This window comes from Juglans regia, chromosome 11 (genome assembly GCF_001411555.2).
Source record: "Juglans regia cultivar Chandler chromosome 11, Walnut 2.0, whole genome shotgun sequence".
NCBI classification, from domain to species: Eukaryota; Viridiplantae; Streptophyta; class Magnoliopsida; order Fagales; family Juglandaceae; genus Juglans; species Juglans regia.
The window spans coordinates 25,411,781-25,436,088 of record NC_049911.1 but is presented as its reverse complement, the minus strand read 5'-3'; the positions used below and the strand labels follow the sequence as shown (position 1 = coordinate 25,436,088).

At 33.9% G+C, this 24,308-nt stretch overlaps 1 protein-coding gene across 1 annotated transcript; it reads left to right on the top strand.

Moving 5' to 3' along the window:
• Positions 1-5,683: 5,683 nt before the first annotated feature.
• Positions 5,684-8,484, top strand: LOC108991418 (transcription factor MYB13-like). Its single transcript, XM_018965659.2, has 3 exons — positions 5,684-5,911; positions 6,156-6,285; positions 7,039-8,484. The coding sequence occupies exons 1-3, from the start codon at positions 5,779-5,781 to the stop codon at positions 8,015-8,017; spliced, it is 1,242 nt and encodes a 413-aa protein (XP_018821204.1). The 5' UTR covers positions 5,684-5,778; the 3' UTR covers positions 8,018-8,484.
• The last annotated feature ends 15,824 nt before the right edge of the window (positions 8,485-24,308 follow it).

Here is a 24,308-nt window from a genome sequence, read left to right as displayed (position 1 = left end):
AGGAACAACACAAGCAATTGGAAGTAGACACAATATATAAAAGCAGCTCAATGACCAAGTATTGACATGGAAATAAGTAAAAATAAATAGCTTGTAACCTCACGACATCCCATAAACTCCATCTCAATCCACTCTGAAAAGACTCCCAGAGAGAAAAACAAAGCAAAAGGGTTAAGCAATAGGAAATCTTCTACCTTCATGTGTTTACTTTTGAGCAAAAATAAAAAAAGCACAAACAATATTACTGTGTTTATGCAAAATTACTCATAATATTGCACAATATTACTATGTGTATGCAAGAAATTAGGGATGATGTATAATTAATCATTCCAGAAATTAGGGTTAGCAATCAACTAATTAATGATGCATGGAGGGATAGAACCAAACAGACTCCTCTTTGAAGCAAATCAATCGGGCTAGACATGCATGCATACCTCAAAAATCACCTGCTCAATGCATGGTGACATTTAATTAGCAATAGCACTATAGAAGAAAGATCTGAATAAGTTTTTAAGGATGTTTGCAATTAATGAAACAAAAATGTGTAATTAAGTTTGGAGCTAATTAATGTAATTTTCTAAACAAACATAAAGTGCTTTTGTAAAGGCTTACCATCAGGATCTGAAGCAGAACCAACAAAAAATAGATTACTTGAAAGCAATGACAGATCAAAATGAAGGATTGTTTAATCAGAAACCTATATCTTAACAACCCATTAATAATGATACATGAAAATCTTATGAACATTCAAATATTAATACTTAAAAGAATTAACAAATGTTTCTAAGTAATGAATGATTGATATGAAGGCATCCTCAAAGCCAATAACAGGATATATATATATATATATATATATATATATATATTTATAAAGCACTTCACTTTTTCAATGTCACCAGTGACTTGAGAATTCCATGACCTGCATTTCCAGAAACACCATTGTCAAAAACCTTGAAAGCAACAACATAGAAATCCAAAATGTTCATCACTATAAAAATATAATCATCAGTACTGAATTCCATTGAATTACAAGCATAAAGCGCACAACTTTGGCCAACTGCAACATGTATGTTCAACTATTACCCACAATCCAAGCACACAAATGGATTCTCAATTTTCTAAGAAATATAACCCCTTCACCATAAATGCGTTGCTCTTATGTTACACTCCACCCAGAAACACAACTGATTTAAAAAAAAAAAAAACATCTAGAAAAATCAAAGATACAACATCCTAAAACCCAATTCTTCCAAATACTAACAAATCTCTCTGCATCAAAACAAAATCCTTTATTTATAGGTCTAGAGCTTAACGAAACTAGAGTGCCGATTCTTATCAATAAAGCACAAATCGGTTTTGAAAACATCTAAGTACCTCAAAAAGATTTTTTTTTTCGATCCAAAAAAAAAAAAGAAGAGAGCAGCAGCTTACCCATGATTCACTCCTAAAGTTTTCTTGGCTCAAGCCTTCTTATATAGTGTCAGAAACTCCAACGAGAAAAAATGCTTTAGAAACTCGAAGGCTATGGCTTTGGAGAGAGAGAAAAAACTAAAAGATACGACTAGAGAGAGAGCTAAGGTTTCGATTTCAGTTTGGACTTTGGGAGAGAGAGAGAGCTAAGGTTTCAGAGAAAGACATTAAGAGGTTTCGGTTTGAACTCAGGGTTTCGATTGGAGAATGAGAAGATGGAGAGAATGAGAGTTTCGGCTGGAGCAGGGGCAGTGTTTAGACGAGAGGGAGAGAGAGAGAGTGAGAGAGAGAGGGAGAGAGTGAAAAACGAATAGAAAGCGGCGGCTGGCGCTTTAGATGAATAAAATGGAATCCGAGTATTGGCTTTAAGATATGGTATCTGGATTTCAAACTCTACTCAGACCGAACAGGTCCGGGTTTTGACAGTTCGGGTTCCGGCCCGTATTTGATCCTGGCCAGAATCTGGAACTGGAATCCGGTCTTCTGGATTTCAAATTGGATCGAGAAAAAATTCATCCCGAATGAACAGTCTTAGTCTCAGTACTTTAATTTCTTTTTCGTTGCTAGATTGGGCGGAATCTCTGGTACTTATACGTAAACTTTTTATTGTATTTAATTAGATGTAGACTTTCAGTAGTACTCGGGATTAATGCTTGACTGAAGGGCATATATATAGTTGATGATGACGTACATTACTTGGGAACTTGGGTGTATATTCTTATAGGTACGTAGGTGCTGGTACGTATAACGTAGGTGATCAAGGGCATTGAGATAATTATGAAGAATATCATGTACATAGGATCAACTAGGATATATAAGGTATATAATAAAGTAGTACTTTTAGTTTTATGATCTATTTATTATTAGTTTGGATATCACATGTCATGATCAGGTGAACAGTACTGAAGATGTACAGTTCAACGCAAGGGTTCATTTTATTTTCCTTTCTTCGGGGAGCAAATTAAGCTACAGTTTTCATGGATATAAATAACTTAGCAGCTTTTAGAAGCAACTAGCTAGCTAGGGAGCTAAATTCTCATAAGAAAAAACTTGTTTATCATCCATTTTACTACAGTTTCTCATCATCTCTTGACTTGGCAATTGATTTACAAATAAGATATAAGAAATTGTTTCCAATCATTTAAAAGAAATGCTTTAGTTATAATTTTTTTTTAAAAAAAAAATAAACTCACAAACAAACTGACATGAGAAGAATGAGTGTTTAATTACATGATGACAGCTAGGAGAATAATAGTAAAATGAATAGTGAGTAGCATTGCTCGAGCTTCTATAAAAAACGCATCAAGAAATTATCACCGCAAGTTATTAAGGTTGAAGCATGATCTTAATTACACGACGTACCAAATAACATCAATTAGTGTAGCTTAGACTTTCTTGAAACCCGAATCATATTTCGTTAAAAAAATGAAAACTCCATATTCACGTCGTGTTTCGTACGTTTTTTAGTCGGATTCTAGCAATTCAATTTTTGAATCTTTTACCTACACACTTAAGAAATCACGAAAAGTGAGGGGTCTTGATGGAGGTCGGAGAGTCTTTGATATCTAAAATCAATATATCTCCTTAGTAACTTGTGCATGAGTTTTTAAGAATCAGAGATAGTTCTTTGTACCTAGGGTTGACATTTATACTAGATTCTTGGATGGAGACAACTCGTACCTGACTTCAAGGAGCTCATGTCCCTTCAACTGTTCGCTTAGTTAGAATCCTTTAATGCGGCGTGACTTCTGGGGTGACATCATTAATGCAGCGTAGAGTCTGGAGAGTGGTGCCATTAATGTAGCCTGACTCTCTGACTCACTTTACCCTGCGAAGATACCTCGTTAAGTCCATCCATGCTTGCTGTTAGGAGATCAAGGGTTTACTATATTTCCCGTCTACATACCTGTGTAGGTTCTTGATAGTAGAGTGTCATCAGGAAGGTGTCAAGTTGGTGAGTCTCCTTTGCTCCTACTGTTCGCTTTCCACATGCATGGGTTGTTTCGTCAGTAGTTTTGCTCATGGGCCGAGTACTTTATAGAGGCCTACTGACTCCTTTTTGAGGAGGGTCACTAGGCTTGACTGAGTTTGGCCGAACTCTTTGACTTACTTTTCTAGTGACCTCTCGTAGACTTGCTATATTGGCCGATATGATAGAAAACCCCCTTACCCACCATTTAATTTAATTTGCAGCCATCTTTATGACTCTATGTTAGGCTTGGGTCTTCAAATAATAAATAAAGGAGGCGTTTATTTAAAATATTTCTAATACTGTACGTACGTACGTACGTAGCTTACAATTAATTAGCATTTAATTAATTCCATATGCTTAAACGACGGAATTGACATCCTAGGAAAAAAAAAAAACATTCCTGAAATATAATCCAAAGCACACATGATCGACAATATATATATATATATATATATATATAGTTTGTTCTACAAGAATATGAAAATGAAGTCTCTAGAAGTGTTGAAAAGAATTGTAAATAGTAATAAAAAAAGAATAATAGAATATTAAATATTAATGAAAAATAATAAATAATAATAAAAAATAGATAAAAAATAATAATAAAATAATAGATAATAGTTGAGTATTATGATAATTAATATCTGAGATATTCTTAATATCCAAACGTAGCCTTAAAGTCATGCCGAAATTAGTTGGTAACGTCTTAACTAGCTAGCTAGGTTGCATTCGTTTTATTAAAGCTCACATTTATTTTATTGCATGTTACAACTTTCTTTTTTTGCCAAATAATTATCCTAATATATTAACTTATGAAAATTTTTATTATTAAGTTGGTGTGTAGAATAGACCTAATAAAGTATTTACATGATATAATTTAATCTAAAAGAAAAATTTTAAAATTTAAATATTATAAATAAAATCTTATTATTTAAGTTATATAGATAATATATATATATATATATATATATATATATATATATATTCTACACACAAACTTGAGAATATTATGTATAATAACTTTGACTGGATATATACCGTAGAATGAAATCATAAGATTTCAAACTGGTCGAAATTAAATCACATCCAGTTACGGGTAAACTAGAGTTCAATATTCTACCTTTAATTATTTTCTTAATATATATATATATATATATCTATCTTTAAAATAATGGACAGTATCATGACTTAGGTTATTAATTAACTTTTCTTTAACTAATTACAAGATTTTCCAAAACTGTTTGTTCCGATCGATTATTAATTAATCGGCATTTTGGCACGTATGTACATGATGAGTAATTGCCCGGCCATCCCCTACGTAGGCGCTCCCAAAGCAATTAGCAGATGGATGCATGGGATCGGCCGACTTGAAGAACGTAACATAAATGATCAGGTGCAGCCATTACAATTTATTGGTATTTACCAGTGGTCCTAGTCTTGCATCCGGATGGTATTAGAATTCATCATCAAGAAGGAAAAGATAAAAAAGAAATGAAATGAAAGGTATTATAAAAAAATTATTTATTTATGATCAGTTATTTTCTGTAAAAATAATTATTTCTTATTAAAATGAATATATTTTTATCTCAAATAGTCATTATTATCACAAATAATCCGTCACAAATATTATTTTTCTTGTAACGAAGAAACAAAATAGCTAGGGGAAACAAAAAAAATGTATTCATGAAGAAAAAAAGATTTATAAATATAAACAAAAAATGAAAGGGAAGTGATTTAAGGGAGATTAAGGATTTTAGTAATTAATTATCTCTATATTAAGGTTAATTACTTTCTTTAGGAAGTGTTAAGAGTGATCAATACTGAAACTTTTGACGAAGGGTCATCGTGAAAAGATGAACTTTCATTGGGTTTTGTCCATAAAATTTACATTAAAAAAAGAAAAAAGAAAAAGGAAAAAAGAAAGGCAGTACACTATGGCTGGGCTGGGGGTTAGATGAGATAATAAAGGCGAGGAATTTAATTAAAAAAATACAAAACAAAATGCAGGATATGCACGGAAGAGGGTGTTGAATTCGTTAAGGGCATCAACGTGGAGAGTAAAGCCCCGTCACGAGGCACTCGACGGTAGAGTAGCCACGACTGCGGCCTTAATAGGTAGCCCTCGTGGCCAAGTCATCCACCACATATACATCTCCATCAATAGCCCCACACCTACGTGGCTACTCTCTCTCTTTCTCTCGTTTCCTTTTATAAATATCAAATTTTTAACTTCTGCTTATTACTTCCAAACTTGCGCACGGATACATGAATTCCGTAATCTTAGCTACCTAGTCAACGGGGCTCGATCAGCTCTCTCTCTTTTTTTGTTTTGTAGCGAAATGGGAAGGGCTCCTTGCTGTGAGAAAGTGGGCTTGAAGAAGGGGAGATGGACTTCGGAGGAGGATGAAATCTTGATCAACTATATTCAGGCCAACGGGGAAGGGTCATGGAGGTCATTGCCAAAGAATGCCGGTACGTATAATGATAATGAATGATCCATATATGCTTTCTGTTTTCGTCTTCGATCTCCTTTTTTTCCTGACTGGTTTCTGTTTTCTTTTTTACTTCATGTAGAGAGAAACAGAGAGAGAGATTGTTCATTTCATGGTGTTTCTTTGCTTTTGTGAACAAATGGGCATGGTTTTGATCGAGAGTTTAGTATTTTATTCATTGATAGATGATCTGTGTCATTTTTTTTTTTTTTGTTATTTTGAAGGGTTACTGAGATGCGGAAAGAGCTGCAGACTGAGATGGATTAACTACTTGAGAGCCGACCTGAAGAGGGGAAACATTTCTGCTGAAGAGGAGCAAATTATCATAAAGTTGCATACTTCAATGGGAAATAGGTTAGTGCAGCGGCAATATTCAGTCGTTTCCATCTCCACGACGGCCTAATAAATGTACAAAAGATCCGAAATCTATCTCTCTGTCTCTTAATATCTTTGGTTCAAAACTGTGATGGCTGTCCTCAAAATGGTGTGAAAAGTCAGGGATTGCATCATGTAACATCGTTAATGTCTTTATCATCTTTTTCTTTCGTTTGGCCTTTTCCTTAATTTCCCATTGGTTTTTTTGTCATTTTTTTTTTATACATGGTGATTCTTCGATGTTTGATTCTCTTTAGTAAGAAATCAAGGTATTTATTCAAAATATCTTGACCTTTTTTTATCATTTTTGTGATCAACATCAGCAGTTGAAAATTAATATGCCCGCAAAACTAATTATATATTGCTCTTTTTATTTCTTTTACGTACCCAAAAGAAATACAAACTAAATAATATAGGGGTTAATTTTTAACAATTCTGATTTTACACTTTTAAATTAAATTTTTGCGATTATTTTTTTAACAATTAATTTGAATTTTTTTTAAGTTACAGTATTATTGGATGTATCATAATTGAAATAATTTTTTTTTTAAATAACTGGTCTAAAATATATCACATCAATTAATTAAAAAACAAAGAGAAACATTATTGTGATAAGAAAGACGTGAAGAGTAAGTAATGCTACAGTATCAGTACTGGTCCTATACTTTCTATATAGGGTTATATTATTATTTTTTGAGCAGCCTTACCAACTTTCACCCACAAATATTACAGGTGGTCTCTAATAGCAAGCCAACTGCCTGGAAGAACGGACAACGAAATAAAAAATTACTGGAACTCTCACTTGAGCAGAAAGATTCATACGCTCAGGAGGGTTTCCCGTACCGAAACCCTAGTACCGACGATCATGGACTTAGCCAAGGTGGACGTACCTGTTAAGCGAAGAGGAGGGAGAACCAGTCGATGGGCCATGATGAAGAAAGGCAAGAAATACATCCAAAAACATGTTGGGATTCCGACAAAACCTAAAGATAGCACTGTGAATACAACAGTATCATCAATCCCATCGCCCCCAACAACATCGTTGGTGAAAGAGACCACCTTCTCCACTGCCGTAATAGACGATTGCATGGTTTCGGATCATCCAGATCAGGTTAATGACAAGGAGAGAGACAACAGCCTGGTTTTGTGCCCTGAAGAGGAAAATAAATATGAGAACCAAGTGGTACTGTTCCCAAGTGGTCATGAGAAAGAGACTGAAACTTTGGGACCATATGATCATGAGGTCGGCGACATTGATGGGGTTTGGTTGGGTTTTGATTACAATATGAGCAATGGTTTGATGGATTCAAATGGGATTCTAACTTTAAACGATAAGGGGAATGAAAATCCTGATCATCATGATGTCATGGGTACTATTCATCATGATGTTGAGAAGAAAGATAGTACAGGGTTCGTGTGTGCAAACAAGATGGCGATGATGGCGGCTAGTGAGGATCTTGAGAGTGTTAATTACAGTTCAAATGGAGAGAGTGGGGAATGGTATTCCTGCTCTTCAATGGCTTCTGGTTTTGATGATGGGGTTGATAATTGGGAATGGGAGGGTGTTGTACAGGGAAATGGGATATCGGATCAAAATGAGAGTATGTTATCCTGGCTGTGGGAGAGTGATAACTTGGAAGGTGATAGTTCTAACTTGGCAGGTATAGATCCTGACAAACAAGATGCTATGGTGGCTTGGCTCCTATCCTGAAAATGCTCTTTCTTTCTTCTTCCTTTTTTGGAAATCATGATCATGATATCTTTCATGTATTTCTGGAGTGCTATTTTTTTTCCAATTAATTATACGGCCTTGAATTGTTAAAGCTCTCGATTTGCACTTTAAATTACTAAATTTTGGTAGTTTATAAACCTTCGGTTAAGATCTAATCGGCAAGAATTCATTGATCATTTCAATATTGGCCAGATCTTTATTGATCGAAGGTGTAAACTGTCAATTTTTTTTCTCTAGCTCTTGTTGAGCGTAGATGTCGTCGGCTATATGCATGGATATATCTCCTGTTTGTTCATTTTGTTTTTCTTTTTGTATCATGTAAATGTTTTTTGTTTTGTCTGAGGCCACTGTAAGTCAATGTCGGTGTACTTATATGGGCCCTGGAGTCGGTTAATTCTGCGTGTGGATTGTGGAAGAGAATCGATCGGTGGATATTTTTTGTGGAATTCTTATGTCTCAGATTTTTTAACGCCCGAATTAATATTAAATATTAGATTCGTATAATTTGAGGGTATACAACTTTTAATGTTTGAAAAACGTAATGAGTGGATCAAAAGCATGCACGCGTACTTCAGCTAGCGTTCATCTTCTTTCAAATAAAAGTTTTATAAAATTCAAACTTTACTACTGCTACCACAGGCCGTACGTACGATGACGATTTAGATGATATTTAATTGTCACAAAGCACGTGTTAAAAATATATTATTTTCCTAGTTTACTCCAACGAACATGATCATGATCATATATATAAAACTAGACAAATTAATTAAGTTTCCATTCACGTTGGCTAGCTTCTTATGGCATCCAATCCTGCTGGAAATTAATTAAATTCGAAGAGAATTTATATTTGACCTTAATGTTATGGGAAGTTAAAGATTTCTTTTTTATGTAATAATTACTTTTATATATGATTTCTCTCTCTCAATTTTCTTTGGCCATGAAATCAGTCTTAATCATTTTCATTTTATTTTTTTAATCATTTTGATTTTATTTTCTCAAATGGAAAATGTCAAGTTATCACTTTCTAATAACCTACGATGGATCGAATTGCACACACTCCATCGAGTCGCTACATTATTACTAAATTATCATTCAATTCAACATGTTTTGATCTGTACCCATGTTTCTATCAGTGTGTGAGGCTTACGTGCTATTACGTGTCTTTGTACCCCCAATTGTCAAAGTAAAGCTTGTTTATGGATAAATATTGATCTTAACAATAAAATCCTAACTATTTGTCTATTCTTTCACTTTTCCTGTTGGAGAATCTAGAGGAAAAGTGATTGAATGTCTCTTTCAAACATGTCAAATTAAAGAGTTAAAACTATAATGCTTATTTACGATTTGAACTGAACTTTATTGATCAATTTAATTAAGGTGTGTATATATATATTAATATATATATCATGGAGATGAGAAATTTCAAAAGATGCGCGTGAAGAAAGTATGATAATATAACTAAGAAACGATTAATTTAAACTGCTAAAGTTAACAATTATGACTTAACAATTATCTGGAAAAAAAAAAAAAAAAATCTTGCAGGATTGACATTTTACCACATCAACACGACAACACTTATATAACGATTGAATGCTTAGATGACCCACTTGCATGCCAATCCCTATCAGCGACGTGCTTGCTGGAACACCCTAGAAAATATATAATGGAGCTCACTGTACCTCGATCTGCAACACTTTTAGTGGATATTGACTTGACTGTCTGATGTTTCTACAATTATTTCCAAAGCAGAAAGGACCATGCTACAGTCCCTGCTCCAGCCACCGCTGGAAGGTGCAGTATAGGAATTTATTTATTTATATATTTATTAATATTTTTTTAAAAAATAAAAATATTATAATATTATTAAAAAATAATTTCTTAATAAAAAATTAAAAACTAATAAAATATTAAAAAAGGTTTGAACAATAATGATAATAAAAAAATGATATTATTACTCTCTTATTATTTATTTTATTTAATAGATAAAGAAGTAATTATTAATAAAATTATATATATTTTTAAAATATTTTTAATAATTTAAAATGTTAAAAAAATATTTAAAAAAATAATGAAAAAATAAAAAATTTCAAATATAATATAACTAGTAAAAGAGTAGTTAACCGGTCGTAAGAGAATCATTACCCCTAAAACGCACCTCTTTGCAACTTTAACCTTCGAGGGTTCTGAAGGTAGAACAAACTACGTACGGTTTCTGAATGGATCCATTAATATTCATTCTATTAAAAAAAAAAAAAAAAAAACTTTTGAGGGTTCTGAAGGCATATAAATGTTGTGGGTTCTCAGATATAAATGTGGTGGGCATAGGTGATGTACATATCACTGATAAAAACAAAGGGCAATGTCCTTCCATATCATCATAATGTATAGGTAGCATTCGTTGCTGATTGATTAGTAGTAGTTTTCGAGGTCTTGGGGTGTCCTTATAATTGGCTTTATCTTTTAGCTAGCTTCGTGCCCTTAATAATTTGCTTCATGTAATTCATGTGAGTATGCTTTGAATCTCAGCTAGCTCTCTCATCATGAGTCCAGGTTTTTAATTAATTTGCACCCTAAAGTCTGGAAAGAATGCATGCATGTTCATAATTATATATATCAAGGTTTCAATATGAAATATTTTAACATGAAACATTAAATATAAGACTTTTCAATTTTCTGTAATTCATGATAATAAATAATTATGGTTAGAAAATGTATCTCCTTGCATCTCAAATTGATAAAAAAATCTAACTTGATTATGATAGAATGATCACCCTAACAACTTTACCTCTGAGTGTCTTCTGATAGCTAGAGACACAATAATATAGTAGGTGAAAATTCTTAACTCCTCAGTGCTATTTATAGACTTCTGACTATCATGAAATCTAGAGATATTTGTATCTTAGTATGACTAGAATAGAAGTATTTTTGTCCCATTGTGACTCATTAATTAAGTGATAATATTTGAATTAATTTAAACTCATTAAGATATAAGTTTGTAGGACATAGAGTTTTAATAAAACTCTTACATTCTCTCACTTGGCCCATAAAATAATATTTTTTGTTCATGAGTTTATTATAGGAAATCAACCATATTGTGCATGTTCATTTCCAAAAAACTTTCCTAACTAAAAATACATTACATGAGTTTTGTAATATCAATGTAAAATCAGCTACCAATGCGAGTCATGGTGATCCTCTATTATATAACCAACGAATTTCTTTCTATGTATCACAACAATAATAATTTAATTGAACACGATCTTTAGTTTGGACAATTAAGACGAGTACTGTAATATGCCTTGGGTTCTAATTTATGTCTATTTCAAATTTTATTTTGTTATCATTCATCCACAAAATTTAATGTACATATAAAGTGGAAAAATAAGAAAATAGAAACAACCATAATAAATATCTCTCAATGTCCAGTAACAAAATATTCAGCATATCAATTATCTGTTTAACATGTTCACATCATGGTATAAGCATAATACCCATCTTTTCAGCATGTTCTTAAAGTATAATCATTAGCGTACTTTCTTTCTAATACTTAGGTATTTAAAATTTCATTAAATACTCATCATTCGAAGAAAAATACTCTAAGAAATTCTTGCCATACATTCTTAGCGGTTTGGCTATAAGCTGACAATTTTAAGTCTTAAGATAAATTTCCTCAGTCAAATACCATACATTGTGGCCTCAAAGTATACCACAAACTCAGTCCATATTACACATGAAGTAATAAGAGAGTTGCCTCATACTTTTCCCTAAAATAACTCTACTAGATAACAAAGACATAACCATAACTTTATTTTTCATCATTAGAGTGATCCCACAAAATAGGGTCTGAATATCTGGTTACCTTAAGAGCATCAGTTCTTCTTAAGACAACAATAGTCTTTAATTTTTTGCAAATAACATTGCACTATTTTCACAGCTTTTAGTTCAAATATCTTTGGGTTGCTTTGGCAACAACCAATGATGCTAGCTGAAAATTGATATTTAACTTTATACAAGTTTGTTCAATTATCAAATTTCTTATAACAATCATATACAAAATTTCTTTAACAACATAATCAATTCAAGAATACTGTAAAATACTGAGCATGCACATTTTATTTTTATATCATCTATTGACCAACAAGCCTGCAAAGTCTTTTAAAACTCTATCCAAATATATTGAGACAATCATACAATCCATGATTTATACATGCTAAAAAGTCATATATATACATGACCATAAATGAAAATACACTCCCACTAACCTTCGAGTATATATATGAACAATAAATTCAAAAATAATATTGGTATTATCAAATTTCATATACTATTTTTTAAAAAATCTTTTACTTTTTCTGAGTTGTCCTTTTATTCATTTCTTGTAGACTTCAAACTTTCACCTTACAATTATTTTCACATCCAGTTGATATAACTCTAAATCGTAATGAATTACTAATGTTATAGTAATCTTGAATGAGTCATTTCAGGTATATTAGAAAATCTATCTTTCTTATCAATGCTTATTTTTGGATAAAATCCTTAATTACATGTTTGACTTTATGTCGTTCAACATTGCTTTTAATAAAATCAAGGAGATCCATTTACATTCGACTTTTTATACATTTCGGACAAACTACAGACTTTATATTAATTCATGTATTTTAATCACTCTTTTATGTATCGATATTTTATAGAATCACTTATTTCTATAACTTGTAAAAACATATGTAAATTTTCATTTTTTTTATATCAAATTCAAAATTTGAAAATACAACACGTAGCCTAACCAAATAGCAAATCAAGAAGATTACATGAGGTTACCTGTTCTGATGTCTCCATGACCAATTCTTCAGCAATGTTTATTTGATGAGGTAGATGATCATTTGCTTGTTGTTCCATGTGATTATTGAGATAATCAGAAAAATGAACTACAAGCATTTTTGAAATACAAGAATGCACTTCACGACAATCACATCTCTAGTTTTTATACTCCCACTGATTTTGCAAACTATAAGAAATTTGACATTTCAATTTCAATTTCCTCAAAATTCAAACTATGAATAGAGACAATACAACCTAAATCATTTGAATCTCCCTGAGTAATCAAAATGTACCCATTAACTGTTATACGATCTAACTTTCTTTTATTTAGATTGTAAAGTCTTACTTTAGATTGACTACTCATATACGTATATGCCTTTAATCAGGTACCCTATCACTCTACAACTCAAAATAAGTTTTTGAGACTGCTTACTAGAAACACAATCTAAGATATATAGGATTGTTTTTAAAAATCTTACTACACATTTTTTCAAGAAGTTAATGAAATATGTTAGGATTATGGCTCAACTCTGAATATTTTTTCATGACACTACTTCAATTCAATTAAATGATTTTCACATTTCTATCTAACTACAATTCCCCCCCATGAGAACTACCTCAAGAATTACTAATGGCTTGAGACTTCTCTATAGCAGATAGATACATTCATACCATGAAAATCATTTATAAGAGTAATGAAGTACTTCTATCTATCAAACATTATAGAGAAAAAGGTTTACATGCGTCTATATTGATTATCTCAAGAAACTCTCTATTTCTTGTACCATCTTTTTTTGATATATTTGACTTGTTTTCCTTTTATATAAATCAACATACATAATGAGATTAGAAAATTTAAATGCGAAAAATATTTTATTTACTAACCTCTACAACTTTTCTTGAAGATATTCTCCAAACTGGAGAATCTTTTATGCCACAAATTATGTTTCAAATTCTATGCCAAAAATTGTAAAAAATTTTCATAAATAATGTTCATTTGAAACCAGTACATGCCGTATGAGTAAAAAGGGAAATGTTTTAAGAAAAACATTATTATAAAGGCATGAAAAATAAAAGTTTTACCGGAAGATAAATGGAACCAACATAAATGACACCTTGAAACAAATTGAAATTTGAACATTTGTGCTCGAGTTCAACCACCAAAATAAGTATAAAAATTTATAGAGTTTGATTTGAAACTTCTACAGACAAAATAAATATGAACATTTGTATTCGAGTTTAATCTCAAAAAATGGATAAACATGTATAAGATCTTATTCGAAACTTACACAGAAAGAAAAGTTTACCTTTCCTTTCGAATCAAGTCTTATGTTTAGGACACCTAAACCTTCATATGCCCTTATTTATTTCAAAATTTAGATGACACGGCTTTTACACTTCTGTGACCATCATTTCCTTGATTTCTCAAAAGATACAGTTGTTTTTCCATACAAATTAACAAAATAAATTTGTATTTAACTAACAACCAAGCTACCAACTTATTCATATTATTACTTTAATGAAATAATAATTCCCATGGAGTAAACCATTATGCACCAAACTAAGAAATTCCTATAGTTTGATATGTATCAATTAATTCCATCTTCTTAGGCATTTTACTTTTATGACCCTTATCACTATTCTCAATAATAATTGATGTTAGACTTAAAATAGATAAACCAGGATCTAAAACTCATAGTATAAGTTTGGCATGCTCATGTTTATCTAAATTAGAGTCAATTATGTATAGGAAACCTTATAAAAATATTCGTATACTTAATGCAAGAAAAGCCTTTTAATCACATTAATGCTTTGAGCACGACACTCACAAAGAATATCAGAATTTAAACTATTATAGATGAACTAATAGTGTCATCAAGATCCCTCATCTAGGTGTGAACCCAAACACACAAAATGTTCCCTCCAATTTTAAATTTATGTGGATGAACTAGTTGTATCATCATAATTCTCCTTTGGTAATAAACTTTGACATACAAAGTGTTCCCTCCAACCTTAAATTATGTAAATGAACTAGTTGTATTTTCAGAATTTTCCTTTGGGAGTAAACTTTGGCATACAAATTGTTCACTTTAACTTTACTTTAATAGATGAATTAGTAGTGTCATAAAAAATTACCTTTGGGAGTAGATCTTGACACACAAAATTATTCACTCTATCATACCCATCTTGTACTTTTGGGCAACCAATATTTTCCTTAACTTTGGTGCAAACCATTTGCTTCATATGAGTTAAGCAATTATATATATATAAATATATATATGTATATATATATTATATGGCTAGACATACACTCAAATCAATAAAAAAAAAATAATTGAGAATTTTATAACTAATAGCCATAACTCAAGTTCAAATAACTCATACATTTATATGACCTACCATACAATAAAATTCATAGAAAGCAATAATTAAGAATTTTTATAACATATAGCCATAATTCAAGTGCAAATATTCATATATTTATATGGCATACCATAAAATAAAATTCGTAAGAAACAATAATTAAGAATTTTATTACTAATAGCCATAATTCAACTTTAAATAATTTATACATTTAATAAACAATAAAGCATTTTCTTTGAGAGAGAAGAGAAAGAGAGAGTTATTTTTCCTTTTATTTTTAATTTTTTTAAAATAATATTAAATAATAATAATATATTATAATCTAACTGGTTCGGGTGCGAATCGGACTAGTCCATTAACCCAGGCTGAAACCCGATTCATTTGTGATACCGTGGGTTGGGTCACATGTCACCCTTTCATCTGGGTCAAGCCTAGTGTACAAGCCTGACTCTTTGGCCCCTCTTTACATTTTTTTTTTAGTTTTACTTCTGGGTTGGACCACAGTTGTAGCCAATGTTTCGAATACCGTACCGGACGCCATATCGATCAAGGCATTGGAATGAAATATTTCGATACCGGTACCGTTTCGTGTACCGTTTCAGGATAGTCGATATATAAATAAATATATATAAATTATTTTCCAAAATCATAGTTTATATATGAATAAATTATATATAAATACATATATATAAAAATTATAAATAGTCTAGTCTGAATTGAGGTAAAAAAAAATGAGTTTATAGTTTGAAAAAATGAAAAAACAAATTAAAGGACGAAATATCGACCGGTACGGGCCGAAATATAGGTCGGTACATGCCGAAATATAGGTCGGTACGATAGGTATTTGGACCGGTATGAAATATGTGTAGTACTTGTACCAGACCAGTGGTCGGTACAACATATTTCGACCGTACAGACTGGTACGGTATGGTATTTAAAATAGTGGTTGTGGCCCATTGTGTTGGCTCGCAACTCTATTAGCTGTTTTTTATTTTCTTGTTTCTATCATTGGGTTGGGCTAGTTTTTTAGCCCACTACGCTGGCTCGTATACATGATTTCCCTTTTATTTTCTTGGATTGGGCCAAAACCTAATGGCCAACAATCATCCCACAACCCTTAATGGGTTGAAGAAAACCCTACCCATTTCACATTTCTTCTTCCCTCAAGCAGCTGCCGCACTTGACTGGAGAATGATCACCCTAACAATTTTACATTCGAGTTTCTCCGGTTGGCTAGAGGTACAATAATATTGTAGGTGAGAATGCTTAACCCCTGAGTGTTATTTATAGACTTCTCGCCATCATGAAATTTAGAGATATTCATGTCCCACTATGACTAGAATAGAGGTATTCTTGTCCCAATGTGTAGGGGTCAAATCAACAGCTTATAATTTAGCCTTGAGATAAGGCCGAAAATCAAAAGCTAAGAGATAAAACCAACAAGAGATAGGACAAGTGGACTCAGACTCCTAAAAGGAAAGGGACTCAAAATGAACTGTCCACGAGCTCTCTGCACAGAAGCTCCCTACACCCAAACTTCACTACAACTCTAAATGATCTTTTCTAAATTTTCATATTGTATTGTGAGATGTGTGAGGCCATGAAAGATTGTAAAACCACCCATTATAATCAATTTTGCCCCAAAACAACCCGTGGATATAGACATTATGCCGAATCACGTAAATTTTCGTGTCTCTCTTTATTTACTTTTATTCGCTTATTTATTATTTATCATATAGATGTACGTGAAGAGTATCGTATCGAAGTCTGAATCACCAACGTAGGTCGGTAATCATTATTTCCTTCTTTCCGATCTGTTGTGCAAATTAAAACATTAACATAAAGATATGTCGATGGAACTAATCAAAATGATCCTAGAATGAACCATTATTTTTCTTTTGAAAGGAATGATAGAGATTTATTCATCAAGTAGGGACCAAATGACAAATACAACTAGGAATGTCTTCTAGCTCTATGATTACATAATCAATAACAAGAGCATGCTTAGCTAAAACATGAGCAATCTCATTGGATGCTCTTTTAACATGTTGGACAGACCAAGATTCAAATCTATTTAGAAGAATCCTTGTATCCATGGAAATTAGACCAGCTTGAGCCCAGTCTTCACTTGTGCCTTTGAGTTCATTCACCACCTGCAGGGCATCGCCTTCAAGAATGATGTTTCTAAGTCCAATGTTTGTAGCTAGAAGGATAGTCTGTTGAGCATCATAGGTTTAGAAAGGTGGGGGTTTGGCTATAAGGATCTTTTCATCCTCATTATTGCAACAAAGTTGCCTTCCCAATCTCTGATGGCCACACCAATCCACTTGTACAATTTTGTTTCTGAAGACTTGCATCTCAATTTATCTTATAGAAACCATGAGGAGGTGCCTCCCACTGGGATACTAGATTCCCAACCAATGGAAAGGATGTCAAGATGTGATTTTGCAAAATTTGCATTTCTTCCATCTTTTGTTTAGACTGAAGAGATAGAGTAATAGGATTAGTGGAAATCTGCTTGAAAATTGGCTCATTCCAGTACTAGATTTTTTGTCTTCTAGTTATTTTTTCTTTTCTAGGTAGACCAACATTATTATTTTTTATCCATCTTCTTTCTCCCCTTAGGACATACAAGCTGCATGCATTAAGCAAAGTGGAAAAAAAGAAGAATTAGATTACTACAAGAGAAACACATGAATTTAACAAAAGGAACGTACCTTAATAATTAGGATGGGTGATCGATCCTAATTCCATTGCCTATCATATGATTGAAAATTCAAACTGCAATTCAAAGATCAGAAAATAAATATCTTTTTTTTTATAAAGGGAAATTACCATCATTCATTCTTAAGAGAAACTTACATTCATGATCAGATACATTATATGATGTTCCCATATCAAACATGACATCAGAAACTAAAATAATGCATTTGAAGCTCCACTAGTATACTATTTTCTTTTGTGACTGATCTGGTCTTTACTATTACTAATACTCTCTACAGACAAACGTCCAAGAGACAACACTCTCTGCCTAAACAGAGACTTGACCTCACATTTCATAGAAAAAGAAAACTCAACCTCTATAGACAAAAGTCCGAGAGACAAACTATTTTTTTAATTTTAATTAACAATAAGAAAACAAAAAAGGAAACATTAAGATAGATGTAGAAAATATTGGATTATAGTTTGGACCAATTTCGGTAGACTTCGGAATCTATGATAGTCCGTGAAGGCAACGCACTTGTTTCTTTTCAGTCACAAAAGTCAGATTTGAAAGGTCTGGTGGTAGCGAGTCTAGTGATCTAACGTGTGTGTCGAGAAGAGCTGTCGAAATGGGTGGTGCGTGAGGACCACGCATAGATGTAAGTGGCGTGTGAGAACCACGTACGGTGATTTTTGCAAAACCACCACTTTTCTCCTAACGATTTTCGACCTATGAATTTGCTTTAGTTGCGCATGTCTCTCAGGAGTTATCGGAAAGCTGCAGGTCTATTTTTTTGGTCTTGAAGAAAGTAAAATAAAACTAAATAAAAGAAACCTTGATAGGCAAGGTGGGCAAATGGGGGAAGGAGGGAAGGAGAGGGAGGAAAAAGAAGAAGCTGATGCCTCATCCCCTTTGGCGAAAATCAAATTTGGAGTCCTTGACTTTTTTAGAGAGAGAGAGCATACTCCTAAAGTCTTTACTGCTCAAAAAAAAATTTGATCTAATTAATTATAATTTGCTTAAGTCTCGGTTAAAAAATAAAATCAAAACCTCACAATTATAACAAAACAAAAAAAAAAAATTATTTTGGCTTGCTAATAGCGAACTATATATAAATGAAAAATTTGTCTCATTAATCACTATTCACCATGCTACATCCCATACCATATGAAAAACATCCCCATACCTTATGAAAAATACCTTCACGCCTTACAAAAAAGCTATAAATGTGGGGTGTGAAAGTAAATAGTGACTGATGCATATCATTCCTATATATAAATATATATAACAAATATTTATTTGGTATTATTAGAGCACTAGTAGTGGCCTCAACAAACTTTGGCTAAAACTTGATTAGAAAATTCACTTTTACAAATTTAGCTAGTGACTTTTCAACAATATCAAATAACAGGCTCAACAAATCTATCACTATTCTATTAAAATATTAAAAAAAAGGGAAATGGAATAAAAAGAGAGAGAGAGAGCAAAAAGCTCATTTTCTTCTTCACCATCATCTACTCCGACTAGTAACTACTAGTTCTTCTACTGTTCTGCTCTTGTTGACAGAGATTATAACAGAAGAAACCAAAATTCCCAAAAAAGGCCCAAAATTCTACTTTTTTTTTTCCCTATACTTTCACAAAAAGAGACCAAATTCCAGAAAAAATGCCCAAACATCACAAACCAGATTTCTACATTCCAGAAAAAAAATCCTCATCCACATTCCATTTTCTGGAAAAAAAAAAAAGAGACAAAGAAAAAAAAATGGTTCGGCTTGGCTTACCAAGAGGCGATGGGCTGCAACGGTGGCAGATGAAGAAAGTGTGGGATTTGGGCGAAATGGTTTGGCTGCTGGTAAAAGCACTTGTTCGTGGGTCACCTGCAAGGATATGGCTTGCGAACTTCATTTCACACGGGACGGATATTCCCGGCAATGACAATCCTAAAAGTCTTGGTGGTCACATGCGACTTTTGAAAGAGAACCTCGTCAATTATCCATCCAGGGCTTCCTTAATTATCATGCCATATTCAGAAAGAGAATCTAGGAGTGAGGAAAGCCATTTGTTAAAGCATGAAATGGGGCACAAGTGAAACACGCGGAACGAACAACACGGGGGTTGGGGATTTTTTATGCCGAAATAATATTTTGGCCAGCAGTTGGGGCTCAATAGATTTGGCCAATGAAAATATTGAAAGCTAAAATTACTTTAGCTTTATTGAGTCCATTACAACTCATTTTTGTGCAATTTAGTTAAATTTTGGTCAAATTTTAATTTTGTTCAACCCACTATTGGTGCTCTTAGCATACGACTAGCTATGTAGGTGCCTAAACCCTAATCCTAATTACCCTAATACTTCCTCTCTATTTTACCCATAGAGCTTCGATTTTGAATAATAATGCAGGTACTTATTAGGTTTTGAAAACCGGCTTTCTTCAAATATATATATGCACAGGCCATGTTCCTTCTTTGAGAAGCTCAAGCGTTTCTGTACGCCAATTATATATATATATATATATCTATTCCTATTATATAAGAGTCTATCTGAACAGTATCTGTCTTGTTTTTCTGTGTGTCCTTTGTGTGTTATATGTTTACTTCTAAATGTCTTTTAATTTATTTTTTCTCTATTTGTGTTAATGGGCTAGTAAGCCGGTGTATTATTTTAATTATGGGAAAGGGGATGGGCTGTGTCAGTGATTTTATGTATCTGAGTGCTTGTGTCAGTGTAAATTTTTTTTATTTACTTCTTTTTTCTCCAGTAAGTGACAGTGCATATTTTAATTATGGGGAATGAAATTGCTTGTGTCAGTGATCTGTGCATCCATCGAGTGCTTGTGTCAGTACAATTTTTTTTATTTACTTCTTTTTCTGTTCTTTTCACTTCATGTTTTCTCCACCGAGTGTAGTTTGAGAGCATACACAAATCCCTCTCACATTCACGATTCCCTCTCTCCTTTGAGTTCTCTCTCAACCTAACATGCTCTCTTCTCTCTCTCTGTCTTCAACTCGCAACCCCTGCCGCTGTCAACAGCCACAGTGCACGATAGCCCCTAGCGAAACCGTGTGTCGCCTCCAGCCACCAGATGCAAGCCCCCTCATCCCATAGCTCTCTCACTCCTCAATTTCTCTCATTTTTGCCACCAGTGACGTCGTGCGTCCCCTACAACCACCAACTTAGCCACCCACAGCAGCAGCGCCACCAGACATAACCCCTCAAACCATTGAAGTGGTGAGACCCAGCCGCAACGCCTCGCTGTCCCTCTGTTTCTCTCATATTGGTCACAACCTAGGCAATTTCTAGTGCCACCACCAGGCGGCCACCTCATGCGGGTAAGCTCCTTTCTGTAGATCTTTCTCCGATAGCATCTCCCTCTCCGTATCTCACTCTCTGTTTCTCTCTTCCTCTCTCCCAGGTCTCAGCAACGTCACTGGCCTCTGTGTTGTGGTAATGGCTCCACCGTACCAAATGGTGAGTATGTTTTAAGGGTGGAAGTAACTTATTTCTTTGTCTGATAAAATATTTGAACAACCTGATCCAAGTATTTCAAGAATTTGCACAACAATTTTGTAGTGATCTAGAACTATATGCATGCATTCCATTAATGCTAGGTAGCTGTTAAACAAGTTCTATTTAGTTGAGCACCCACTATTTTGATATATAAATGATCGAAGACATGCGAGTTAGCAGTTCAAGTCAGGAGAAAGGAGAGGTGGTGGTGGCTAATATAACTTTGAAGTATTTGGGTTCCGTCCAACTTGAGAAAGGAGTCATCAATCCTCATTTCCAGGTATTCTCATAATTAATGTCTATGTGATTATGGGTAGTGGATCGGCTCCCCTCCGTCGTGACCCAGCCCCCAACTCAGCCCATTTTCCTTCCTCTCCACGCACAGCTAAAACATTGGACAATAATTGGTGTTGTCTAATATGTTTATGTTCTTATTTTTTAAATTAACCGATAGTTATTGCTTTTTGCAGGAGATTTGGACTCTTTGGTTTGAAGTTTATGCTGCTTTGAGATTGTATGTTGTAGTAGATATTCTTCTGGGTATGAAGAAAAAAGATGCTTTTTAATTTTTTTCTTGTTGGACTAAAAGATGTTGCTATGTTATTTTTTCTTAATATATTTGGTTAGATTTGTATATTTTGAGAAATTGCTATGTTATTTTTCTTTTATATATTTTGTTGGAATTGTATATTTTGTTAAAGATGCTTCCATTTAAAAGTTTGTTTTCTAGCTTCAAATCTCTATGGCATAATTGATGCACTTTTAGCTCTACTTTTACAGGCAGATATCGAATCTTAGATGGCTGGCATTTCCTCTGTTGTTGATGTTATGCAAGCAATGGGATCCTCTATAGGCTTCTTGCTCTTGAGGGTGACATTTGCTTGATACAACCATTTCTATCGCTTATATTGTATTGCAGGTTCTATGTGTGAGTAAATCTATATTTACCCCACTTTTTTTTTTGTTACTAAACGAGTCTCATTTTGCACTCAAGTGGTTTGTACATTATGTGTGTGGGACTCAAAGTTACATGCCATAATTCAGAACTTTCATGTGTTTTTGTAAATTGATTGTGTTGATGTTTGTAGTTGGATAGTTAAGTGAATGAACCTAACTTTGTAAGATTATAACCTGTTCTGGAATATTTGATTGCTCTTCTGTGTTTGGACAAGTTTAATATGTAGTAGGAAAGGTTTATGATAAAGGTATTGGATCAATATTTGCCTATGATTTCCTGCAATATGTTTTTATATTCAACAAAGCTTGATTTAGGGGGTTTCATTGTCACTATAATTTAGGAATTAGGACAATATAGATACAACCATTTTCTTCCACTTTTTATAGAACTGAGATGTACCCTAGCAGCATTTCACACTTTCACCTCTTGACCCATCACACAAATGGCAAGACGAGCCATCAATAAAGACTTGTCAGAGCTTCATGAGAGGTGCATGTTTGGCCCATTCTGGGAAGCCGATGAATTTTGCCAGAAAATTTGCCAATATTTACCCCTTAATAGTATTACTTGTTGCTGGACCTTGATACGTATTTGTTAAGGGCCGCTACCTGCCCGGCTAGTTTCTGCACTTCGTCTATGCTTCGAGGAGGAGCCATGCTGAGTATGTCTTCCGATTTCTTCGGATTAGCTTCTATTCCCCGTTCCAGCACCATGAAACCCAATAATTTTCCGGAGCTTACACTGAAGGCACACTTCACCGAGTTCAACTTCATCTAGTATTACCTTAATACTGTAAATGCTTCGCGGAGGTTATCCAGGTGTTGCTTGGGGGGTTTTTGCTCTTGACCAGCAAATCATCCACGTAGACCTCCATGTTTTTCTCGATCTGATTTTGAACATACGGTAGACTAGCCGCTAGTAGGTAGCCCTCGCATTTTACACTGATCGGTGATGAACCAAGTCTTCTCCTCATCATCCAGGTTCATATGGATCTGGTTGTACACGAAGTAGGCATCCATAAAACTGAGCATTCCATGACCCACCATGGAGTCGACAATCAGGTCGATTCGGGGTAGCGGGAAGCTATCTTTTAGGTAAGCCTTATTTAAATTAGTGAAGTCAACGCACATTCTCCACTTGCAATTTTGCTTCTTCACCAACACCAATGGGACAACCAGTTCGGGTAATGGGCCTCCTGTATGAAGCCTGTTGTGAGTAACCAATTGATTTCTGGGGCGATGGCAACATTCGCACTGAAGTTTTGATGCTTCTACCATACTCCTTTAACTTTTGGGTCCACGCTCAGGAGGTGTTAAATGATCTTTGGTTTGATTCTAGGCATCTGCTCGTCACTCTAGGTGAAGACATCTTGGTGTTCCATGAGGAGCTATTGCATGGCGCTCTTTATTTTGAGTGTCATTCCGCCGCTAATCCTGGTGGTGGCTTCTCGGCGGCTTGGGTTTAAAGGGATCAACTCCAGCGATTCGTTCGGCTCGACCGTCCTAAGCGCTTGCTCATCTTGGATCTCTGCATTTCTTGGGTGTACTCTGGTGGGGGCAGGAGACAGTGGTTTCAATTCCTGCATGTAACACTCCCATGCCAGAACTTGCTCTCCTCAGATTTCTCCTATTCCTTGAGGGAACTTCATCTTCAAGTCGTTGGTCGACGTCACCACCCTTAGATTGTTGAGGGTAGGGCTGTTGATTATGGTGTTCTAAGATGAAGGGGCCTTTACCACCAAGAAGTCGACCATGACAGAAGTTGTACAGGAGGCACTACTTGCCAAGATGGACAGTGTGATAGTCCCGATTGGTTGGACCATTTCCCCAGAGAAATCTTTGAGTGGCATGTGAGATGGTTGGAGTTGTGCGGTGTCTATCCCCATATGAGTAAAGACTTCTAAGAAGAGGATGTCT

What these genes read in the sequence shown, in the direction of transcription:
- LOC108991418 (XM_018965659.2), top strand. Translation starts at nt 5,779, where the DNA reads ATGGGAAGGGCTCCTTGCTGTGAGAAAGTGGGCTTGAAGAAGGGGAGA. An exon ending in GTCATTGCCAAAGAATGCCG is followed by an intron (nt 5,912 to 6,155) that starts GTACGTATAATG and finishes GTTATTTTGAAG; the next exon opens with GGTTACTGAGATGCGGAAAG. An exon ending in CATACTTCAATGGGAAATAG is followed by an intron (nt 6,286 to 7,038) that starts GTTAGTGCAGCG and finishes CAAATATTACAG; the next exon opens with GTGGTCTCTAATAGCAAGCC.